The 10,709-nt window shown below is 48.7% G+C and overlaps 2 protein-coding genes across 2 annotated transcripts; one reads left to right on the top strand and one right to left on the bottom strand.

Moving 5' to 3' along the window:
* Positions 1-2,687: 2,687 nt before the first annotated feature.
* On the top strand, positions 2,688-3,659 carry NCLIV_021620 (putative golgi autoantigen, golgin subfamily A member 1; the record flags this gene model as incomplete). Its single annotated transcript, XM_003882357.1, has 1 exon — positions 2,688-3,659. The coding sequence occupies one exon, from the start codon at positions 2,688-2,690 to the stop codon at positions 3,657-3,659; it is 972 nt and encodes a 323-aa protein (XP_003882406.1).
* Positions 3,660-6,404: 2,745 nt separating this feature from the next.
* On the bottom strand, positions 6,405-8,741 carry NCLIV_021610 (putative alkyl sulfatase; the record flags this gene model as incomplete). The annotated part of the gene is made up of 1 exon (XM_003882356.1): positions 6,405-8,741. One exon carries the CDS (start codon positions 8,739-8,741, stop codon positions 6,405-6,407), a length of 2,337 nt encoding a protein of 778 aa, XP_003882405.1.
* Between the last annotated feature and the right edge of the window lie 1,968 nt (positions 8,742-10,709).

Below are 10,709 nucleotides of genomic sequence, written 5' to 3'. Positions count from 1 at the left end.
TATCATAGGCAACAGAGGAGCACGACTCACGTCGCTCTTCCTGAACAGGGAATCGACGCGACTGAACGTGTGGCTTTGACTTGAGAACCCTCAAAACGATGGTTGGAGGCTGTAAGGGCTCCCGGCACTGCAGGCCGCTGCAAGCAAACATTAAGCTCAGAAACTCCACCTTTTTCTGCGGGCGAGCCCGCCAAACTGTCTTTGGGTAGAAATATGTGGCAATCACACGCGAAACACGGGACGCACAACGTTTCTGAGGAACGACGGAGATGAAAACCAACGGTGTTATCAAAGGAAAGTGTTTTGAGAAGACAAGAAACCGTGGACACAAATAGCGGGTGCCGTGCATGGACTTTGAGGCAACGAATATCCAACTCCTAAAAAAATACATAGTCTGCTTTCAAGCAACCCAGAAGAGAGGATGCTTCCAGGCCGCCAGCAGCTCTGTCGTGTCCGACGACACCACCCCATTTTAATGTGAGGCTAGTGCCACAAGCTCATGCCACACTACTCGTAGGTGCATCTTCAAACGCGGCCCGCATCGCAAACACGAATACAGGAGATAAACGGATACGGGCCGTACATATGCGTATTTACCTAGCCACGCGGACGATGTTAACTGGCACCGATTTTTCAGCCACTTTTTGATGAGTCGTCGTTAGAGCCATCACACTGATGCAGCCTTCTGTGCCTATACTTGAACGTAAACTACATAGGCTTGGTGCAAGTACCGCAATTGCAGCATCTTACAATCGCGTAGAAAGCAACAGAAGTCAGATTCCGTAGTCGCTCTTCATGGTATCGGCCGAAACGGCTAGTGACACGACGCTGTAGGGATGCTGAGGGCCTATCTTCCGTCCGAGGGGCATGCGAATGGCAGAGAGTACGAATGGAAGCCCCGTGCAACAACCTTTCTTTTTTTGACGTAACGTCGCACAGATCTTGCTGTTTCCATCAGAGAACGTATTTGTTCGCACATCGATATCCTTTAGTTGACGTTTTTTCGCTCCGATGCTGTTTTTCCGTTTCGCTCACATGCTGACAGTTTGTTTCCTAGGTCAGTTTCTTTCAAGTGGAGCCGCACGGCGTGGCTGATCGGCGGCATTCAGTTTGCAGAACATGTTGTTGCTCTTGTCGTTTCGTTTGTTTGCTGCTTATGAACCGCTACAAGGGCTTCTTGCACATGTGTGTGTCCTTGTACTTCCGACGAATCCCTGGCTAAAGTGCAACGTCGGACTGTCTCATGTGAGCTCATGAGTTTATCGGAATTACCAAACCGCCAGTAGGTAAGACACGAACGGCAAGTGGGAGTGCTGTCAGAATGTAAAACGGAAAAAGGTAAAAAGGAACATGGGAATGCTACGATACTCCACATAGCGCAAGAGTCAGCGGCTCCGCCCCATTTCTCACTGTTTCTTGAGCAGCTGTGGAAGCTCTGTAATCGTCAAGGGATTAGATGCTTTCAGCATCCGGATACGTCTGCTTCGCTTTTTCGTCACCGCCGTCTTTGTTGGATTCTTTTTCATCTGAGTCCGTATCGTGACGAGCTGGTGTGTATATCCACTTATCCCTGCTTTCCAGCATTCATGCCTGTGTCTAATATAAGGCAGCGATTGGTTGTGACCACTGACGGACGAGACTGGATATGTAATGAGAGTGAACCGCTGGCAATTTGTAAAACACCCCTGCTCCACGGTTAACCAGATCCGGTGTATTCCTTAGTTTGCTCCGTCACTGAGTGTCCGTAAAAAGCCGTGAGGGAAAAGCTGGACGCCGGGCATTCCAAACAGCCCGCTGCGGCGAGCCATGTCGGGTCCCAACACAAAAAAGAAAAAAAACTGCAGACATGTTAGAAGCACCGATGTCAAGCGTACGAATCGTTCTCCGCTTGCCTGGATGATTGCTTCCTACGTGTGGTGACACTCAGCGCGCTGTGTGGCAGTTCACACCGTACAATAGCGAGACTTCTGCAAATGCCTACCTAATTTCTTCTCTGTGACACGTGCGTTTGTAAGCAACAACTGGGACGAGCTGGAAAAAGTGTGCCTTCATCACTGACGTGATAGGTGAAACCAGCCGACTGTTCGAATGGGATGTCGAATCCCACCTTATCAACCACCAAAGCTCAAAAATGCTTTTCTATCTAGCTATCTGCCTCTTTCTCTCTCTCTGCCTCGCTATATATATTTTTGTATAAAAGCAGACAAACACGTATATATGCCCCTGGAGGTAAAACACCAAATTTGCATGCAGATGAGGGGTCCCACGACAGAAAAGGATTTTCTTTCTGATAATATCGAAGCCCCGAGTACTGGGCGTAGAACGCAAAACCAGCTTTTCCCCATGAGCTCTAAAAGGGCCACACAGGCCATCTGCACGTTTACCATGTTCTCGTTGTAAGAACAGAGAAACGAATATGCAGCTACCAGTAATTTTATGTTTTTCTCTCTCGTTGTGAGAACAGAGAATCAAATATATGTAGCTACCAGTAATTTTATGTTTTTCTCCCTCCTTGTTCGTCGCCTCCCTCTTGACCACTGCCTTGTTCACTTGTATCTGCTTCCTTTTCACAACGTTCGTATTGCTCTCCCCCCGCATCGGCCATATACTCCACTTTTCTCTCCGCTGTTTTTTTTGTGTCGCTCGCGCTATCCTGTCGCGTCTCGTCTCGCGAAAACGCCGTAGATATGGATTCCGCAGGAACCCTCCCCACGCACAATGAGCCGGAAACGCGCGACAGCTCCGTCTGTTGTGGCTGTTTGTCCGCTGAGGCATTTGAACATTTTCGAATACGGGAGCGACAGCTCCTTGAACTAACTGAGGAACTGGAACGAAGGAAAGAGCAATCTTTGCAGGAGGCACAGGAACAAGTCAGAGATCTGAGATCTTTGGCCGTAAACGCGTCCGCGAAAGAGCTTTCGCTCAGGCCCAAGTCAGCATTCGTGTACCAGAGAAACCAATCCACTGACGAAGGGAATTCAGGCGAGAGGAGCTCGTCGTCTCCTCTTGGTAAACCCGCAGAAGGACTGACGGGGTTGCGGGCTCAGAGCGCCTGTCCTCGCTCATTTGCCTCGCTCAAACGAAATGGACAGGACCACCCGCCTCCTGCTGAAGAGATAACGGGCTCGCTAACAAAGAAAATCCACCTGAGGGAAAGTGTACTGAGAGACCCTTACGCTTTGGGACAGCACAGGGCGACTGTTGAGGAGGAGTACAAGCGACTTGTTCAACTTGGTAGCAGTGCCATCGGCAATGGTTTGGGAGGCGACCATCTCGAGAATTTAAGTGCGACAGTTCGACTGCAAAAGGGCCGACTTCTTGCGCTTCAGCACGAACTCGAATCCAGGGCTAAGGAAATCCAGAATTATGAGCAAGATCTGCATTCGTCGCGGAATCAATCACGGTGCCTCACTGACGAAAACGAAAAACTCAAGCGAAAAATCAACCAGCTCACCTCCCAAGGAGAACAACAAAAACTGGCTCATGCTGAGCTAAACTCAAAAATCGACACCCTCGAGAGGCTGCTGGCCGATTTAAGAGCTGAAAACGACAGGTCTGTCTTCTCCGCAAACTCGCAACCCATATATATATATATATATATATATATATACATATATATATATATATATATATACATATCGAGATACGCATACCTATAAAAGTAATAAATTTGCATGTAGCTGTGTATGACGGAACACGTATTTTTTTATTCCGGTGTCTAGTGATGAATATGAATGGTTGGATACCCGGTCAGTCCCTTGAAATGCAGGCATATTTGTTCATGGAACTCACACGCCATAAACGCTGACATTTGGGCTAGGAACAGGGAAATTGTCCCAGTTGTACATTTTTGCATTAGACACTGTAAGTCGCCACGTGCGCGGGCGGCCTAAAGAGGGACAGCCGACAATGTAGATTCACATTTGCCGGTTCCACGCATGCTTACGGTAATTAGATATGCATATGTTTCTGCTGCAACAGTACGTATGAGATTGTATGAATGTACGCGTATCTTGACATCCGTGCATATTATATAAACCCGTATATGTAATTGGTAACGATCACGTATATAAGCATGCATATTCATGTAGAAGTGAATAAATCCCTGGTGAACGGCCTTCGACTTTCGATGGATTGTTGTTGTGCGCTTACGGCCTCAGGTTGACAACATCAGTGAGAAAGACCGCTGCTGAATTGAGCAGCAAAGAGTCTCGTGTATCCCACTTAACAGAAGAACTTGAGAAAACGAGAGACCAACTCAGAGAGTGGAGGAATAGCAACAAAGACCGGTCGTCGGAGGAGAGGCAAATGGAAAAACTTGTGGCGGAAAACAAAAAACTTGAGAACCAGAGAAATGAATTGATCTTGGGCTTCAAAAGGCAAATGAAACTTATCGATATTCTGAAAAAGCAAAAGGCACACATGGAAGCTGCGCGCCTTCTCAGCTTCACTGAAGATGAATTCTTAAAAATTTTACGAGCTGAGGAAAGGAATGGCGTCTTGTGAGTTTCGTGTCCTCTCAGTTTGGCGGGACAGACGAGACGCAAAAGAGCGCTCCCAAATCAAAATATCCAGTCATCTTTCCCACGAGTGGAAAACCGAAAACTGGTTTAGCACGACGACCTGGAGAAAAGAATCTTTGTCTGAAGAGTATCTGTATTCCAAACGCTCGAAATCCTATATGTATACACTTACGACTCAACAATCGTATGTTCACAGAAATCCTCTGAGTGCATTAATGCTGCGCCCCTGGATTATTCAAGTCTCTACGTCGCCGATGGATTTTTGTCCCAACATGTGTGCACAGCAATAACTATTCATATGATCTGGAGCATACAGTGAATTGGGGCAAACCTCGCAGTCAAGTCTTTCCCTTTGTCAAAACGTTCCATCCTATGGTGCACAGCGAAGACAACTGATAAGAAGTGTGTCGCCTCGCAAGAAAAACAACAATAGTTTCTCTCTCGCTCTGCTCCATAACTTCTTTACAGACACTGTGTTCTGATGTGATGCATGTATGCGCTGTTTTTGTTTACTGCGGTGCACTGCCAACATTCTCAGTAGCACCCTTAGCCAACAACAGTCCTTCGGGCCTCACGCTCCAATGCCGTTTTTGCAGAAAAACCCGGGAAAAGCGGGATTTTCACAAAGCCAACGACAGCAGAAACACATCAGCCAACAGTATGTGTCCTCCAGGAGGCACTAACAGAAATAAATGAATGAAGATCTTCCCCCGTGAAAACTGCCTCTTCGCAATATTTGTTCACACGTTTTCCCTGATAGAGCATTAACCTGCCTGTTCTAAGCAGACTTATCGTCCCGCATATCGTGATACCCTACAGCCCAACTATTAGACAAGCAAATATACATATGTACAGACATATGCATGCACGTTCATGTGAATGGATAAGTCACACCGTAACCGAAGGAAAAGCATTACGATCCCCCCTAACAGCATTGGCTGCGTCCCGTCTCTGGAGTTGGAAACACTCCTTTGACGTATTTCCTTCGCAAGCGTCATGTAGATAGTGCTGTAGTTTTCCTGACAATCCCCCGCTCACAGTTGTAGCCGAGTTCATTTGCGTACATACATATACATATAACAACGCGTGTGTATTCATATGTAAGTACACGTGTATTTGTTAGCGCATACGGAAATGTCTTACATGTACTCATGAAGAATTAGATGGCGAGCCGCGTCCTTGGTCGCCTTTTCTTTTTCTTCAGTCCGCGTCAAGTTCGACAGCTAAAAGAGCACGAACGAGTGTCCAAATTGATCCTTTTACCTGCAGGTCTCCTGTTGCGAATGCCATAGCTGGGCTTCTGTCTTTATTTACGATGCTAAGCCAGACCTCTTTTGTGCTCTCTACCTCCACATCTGGAGTACTTTCACACGGCCACTTGAGATATGCAATCCCGCGACGAAAATGCACACAGACATTCTCTTTGACATCGGAAAAGTGGAATTTCAAGATACAAGTCAAGTCGCGAGCTCGCTCAGGAATCAAGCGAACGGGAAGGAGCTCGAACTGTTGATGCAGGGAAATTTTAGCGAGCGTCTGCCGTTTCTGGAAGTCACTGAGTTTCAGCTCGGCCCGCCCTTCAAGTTCCAGTGCCGCCGTTAGAAACCAATTTCGGCCTGCAGGGACACAGATCACATCCAGAACCGGAGACAAGGAGACATGCGCAAGCGCAGTGAACCCTGGAAGGCGGAGAAATTGCTTTATGCTGTTTCCAATGTCGCACACGATAAAATGGTACATGTGAGCCAGAACGAACTGTATACTTGAATTCCTTCCCTGCAGTGAAACACCCCAACAAGCAGCACGTGAATGGAGGCTCGGAAGGGGAAGGCTCATGCGTGCTTTACTCTGTTGCCTTCAGCTGCGATGCTCATTTATTCCTCAAAGACGTCTCCTTGTACCTGTCGCAGCGGTTTGGTGGGCGGCGTTAGCTCGCAGGGCGATGACTTTCAGTGTTTTTGCACGTTTCGATCTCGGCTCGATAGTGTAAGCAGCGCTGGCGAATTCGAGAGCCCAGTTGACCCGTCCTTGTCTGAGATTCTCGATTGCATGGAAGAGCAAGTCCTCGACGCTGCCGGCTAGACTGAGCAGCGCTTCAGCTTTTTCTTGTGTGCTCATGACTGCCAGGTCTTCTGGCTGGCCAGAGTACCAGCCCATGTAGTGCGTGAAGATAGCTCGGACTGCCCACGGCACCGTTCCGTAGAAAGGCTGCAAGAAAGGGTGGTTTGCGAGGTGTTCTGGCAGCTTCACTTTGTGCGCAATGTCGTTCACGAAGTACCCCTTGTTCATGAATCGAACTGTTTGGTCGTGTATGAACTGAATGGCGTCTCGGTAGGCTATCAGCGTGGACTGGATGTGGTCTTTCCCCACTAGGGGGCGCGTGTGACCGAGAACAAGATATTCTGCGTCTAAAGATCTCATCAGGTCTAAGGAAGCTATCCAGTCGTTGCAATCTCTGGTTTCGGTGCCGCGAATTGCATAGATGTTCGGCAAAGACTTGTATAGGTTGTCTGCACCCAACAGAACGTGCTTGTCTTCAATCCACACAATAATCTGGTCTTTGCTCTCTCCAGGAGCGTGCAGAAGCTGCAACTGCATTCCGGCGATCTCCAGCGTCTTCCGCTCTTCGTACATGATGTGCGTCGGGAGGATCGCCCCGATCTCTGCCGTGTTGTTGTAGTGCAGGGTGGGGCCGATCCCCGCATTCACAAAGTCCTCCGAGTCAACGAAGACGCCAAACTGCCGCATCGATCGCCTGTAGGTTGTTCCGGCCGTCAAGGTAAAGACTTTGCTCATTTCTGCGAACGTCAGCCAGTAGGCATGCACTTCCGTCACATTCGGCGCAGCTATTGCCGAAGCGCCAAAGATATGGTCTGTGTGGAAATGTGTGTAGATGATCGCCTTCACAGGACGATTGCTGTTTGGAAACTTGAGCCAGTCTGACCAGACGGCCTGCATCGTCGCTGTGCTCTCCATGGTGTCGACCACGACTAGACCGTCGGTCCCATTCAGAATCACAGAGTTGGCTAGACCGTACCCGATGGCGACGTATATGTCTGGGACGACTTGGAAGATTCCCTTCTCGAATTCTTCGGAATGCTGATGCAAAGGGGGCGGAGGCGGGACGTGCCGGGCTGTGTAGTTGAAGAACTCCTTCTCGAGTTCCTCGACGGACGGGAGAGAAGACGACTCGAACCCGTCTCCTAATGGCAGGTTAGAAAACGCATCTGCGTCATTCGACAAACTGGCTGACAAGTTTGTCTTCTGCTTGCCTCTCCTGCAGGCTGACAAGCCGCCAGCCCCTTCCCTCAGTAGGGGGAAAAATGCGTTTCCGAAGGATTTCCTGCCTTCGTAGAAATCCAGAAAGTGTGCGGGGAGAAGCGCGGATGTATACAGCTGCAGGTCGTAGGGAAGCAAAGTGTACCAGACTGGGAAAAAGACAAGGAAAGTGGAGAGGAGGGGCAAACAGATATACATGATTTTAAAAAAAGACCTCCAGGAAGCCGGTGGAACAGAAGATGAAGGAGAGGGAGACTTATCCGCCCCCTGTTCCAAGGAATGTTCCCTTTCATCTTTGAACCCAGCATCATCCCTCGTCGCAGCCTGCTTCCCCGTACGCTGGAGGGGACTCAGTCCTTGCTCTCGACTCGTCTGCTTTGCTGCCATTTCGTCATCTTCAATTTCCGTAGACACGACCTGGCCCTTTTCTTTCCTGCCTTCAATGTTTCGCTCTTGTGCTCCTCTGGAAGCAGCAAAGGGCAATGCTTCTGCGGAGGAAGGATCTGGTTCCCTCTCAGCAAAAGACGAAAAAGAGGCAGAGAATGACGTTGCTTCTTCACAGGGATCATAGGTCCACCATCTTGCAGATTCTGTGACCTCCTCCTCCGCAGCAAGAGCGCCAGTGGACTTTGAAAAGAGATTCGCTTTCGAATCGTGCGCGTTTTCGTCTTGATTGTCCCTCGCTGTGTGGTTCTCGAAAACAATGTGACCTTCACTGGAGACTTCATGACTTTGGCTAGCGGCAACAGGAGAAAGATCTTCTGCTCCGACTTTGCCAACGGTTTTGTTTTCCCTGATTTCTTTGTCAGCCGCTGGGGTCGGAAAACTCGATGAAGATGGCTCACTCTTTTCTCTCTCGTCCCGCAGACCCTCCCTGGTTTTTTCGACGCGGGTTCTGCGGTCCTTCAAAATCTTGTGGTTGTCAGGAAGTCTCGACATCTCGAACCTCTTAAGAGTTTTCGTGAGAGCTCCAAGAGAAAAGACTTTTCACAATTCGTGGTTCGCTTACAACGAAAGAACCGACCAGCCTTGAAGCGGCAAAAGGGGGAACGATGGGGATTGTGTGTGCCAAGGAAATTAATCGAATTTCTGGAAAGTTTCCTCTAAAGACAAAATCAAGGCCAAAACGTGAAACGGTTCAAGTCAACGGTCGGTCGCTTCGGAAGCCAACTCACACTGCTCTTTCATAAGTTGTTTGCCGCCGTCGTGTCTTCTTTCAGAAACTCCAGTGCCTGCCGAAGAAGCACAGATATATGCATATGCCTACGCATAACGGGTACTCTAATGTGAGACAGAATGTACGAGACAGCCTTGCCTCCGAAAGAAGGACGACACACAATCTCTGTTTTCCTGAAACTTGATAGAGACAGGTCAGAAGTTGGCAGAAAAACCGATACAGTGCCTCAATTCAAAAGTGTAAGATTATACCACAGTATGCGCGGACGACGAAAGTAAAAGGGCTCGTAATCCTCCTCCTCCTTTTGGGGGCACTGACAACCAGACAAACGTTTCTCCTCTGAAAAAAACGGATGCTGTATTTGCCAAAAACGGAACTCTCCCACATGTGCTCAAAAATAAGCATAACGAGTATAACCATATGTTTCCCAATATGGATACTTCACAGTTCTGGGGAAACAAAAGACGAGGTCTCTGGCTAGGGAATGTGTATTCATCAAGCTGTATGTTTTCCTGAAAATCCAACGGTTTCTAGCAAGCTTGTGAAGGGATGTGAATCCTCAAATAAAAAGTGAGACCAGCGGGGTAAGCAATACGGGGGATGCATTCCTGTTGTCTCCGAGAAACCAGTTGACAGATCATCCCAGTGCACTGCCCAACGTCAGTAGGACGAACGCCTCGAGAAACCAACAACAGGCGGTAGTTACGGCGATAGGACATATCAGCTTACAAACGATTTCGTCTTTTTTCCCCCAAGCGTCAAAATCAAAGAGCTGGCACGACACGAACGGGGGTGTCGACGGGGGAGGGAATCTCCTCCAAGAACTGGAACTCTCTAGAAACAGAATCGTGTTGCAGTTAAAGACACTTGTGCGAACAGTCAAAGAAGAGGGAGCCAACGCTCATGGTCAGGCGCCACACAGCGTTTGCACGATCGCTCTTCTACGTGTGCCCAGCCAGCATACGTGCTCGGCTCTCGGTTAAACAGCATCAGCTTCATTCTCTCCGGACAAGCATCTCCACCGCAAAGAAAGAGAGATAGTTTCGGCTCTCCTGCGGCTCGGATACTCAAGGCGATACACCGAAGGAGGAGTACCTGAGACTGAATCGAGCTGTGTTGAGAAACGACGGTACATGTGCGTAGTAGTAGTAGACATGGGTAAGAGAAGACGGTTGTGCTGTGTGTTCTCCCTCCCTTGTTGATCATCTTGCGATCTTTCTTCTTTTGCTTCCACTGAAGATTGGGGGCTTTCAGCTTCGGGCGCGCTGCCCCTGTACCATTTATCGCTGTTCTCCTTTCCCGCTCGCCTGCGCTGTCCCTGCTTCATCAAGATGTGCAGTCGGCATGTTCCTATCTCTGTCGCGGTACGCCTTCCCTCCCTCTCGCATATACTACTCTTTTACATTTCCAGCGCGGATACGGTTGCCACGAAACACAGGCACGTCCGTCTCACCGAGCTACACCGGTACCCAGAGTCGAGCAGCACAGGCTGTTACGCGTACAAGAAGATACAAGTAAACACCTATCTACACTGAGGTAACAGAACATGTTTTTCATATACGGCAATCTCTCTCGATGCATATAATATATATATATACATATTTATAAATATACTGTATGCGCAGTGCGTCGTGCGGCAAAGCATCCCACGCACACAAAAAGGTAGACCTCGGTGAATATAAACATGAAGAGTGCGCATCAATTTCTCTCTTCTGTCGGAGTATGGCTAT

The sequence above is a fragment of the Neospora caninum genome, chromosome VIIa, assembly GCF_000208865.1.
Source record: "Neospora caninum Liverpool complete genome, chromosome VIIa".
Lineage (NCBI taxonomy): Eukaryota > Apicomplexa > Conoidasida > Eucoccidiorida > Sarcocystidae > Neospora > Neospora caninum.
Note: the sequence above shows the minus strand (reverse complement) of the source record. Positions and strands in the feature narration are given on the sequence as shown.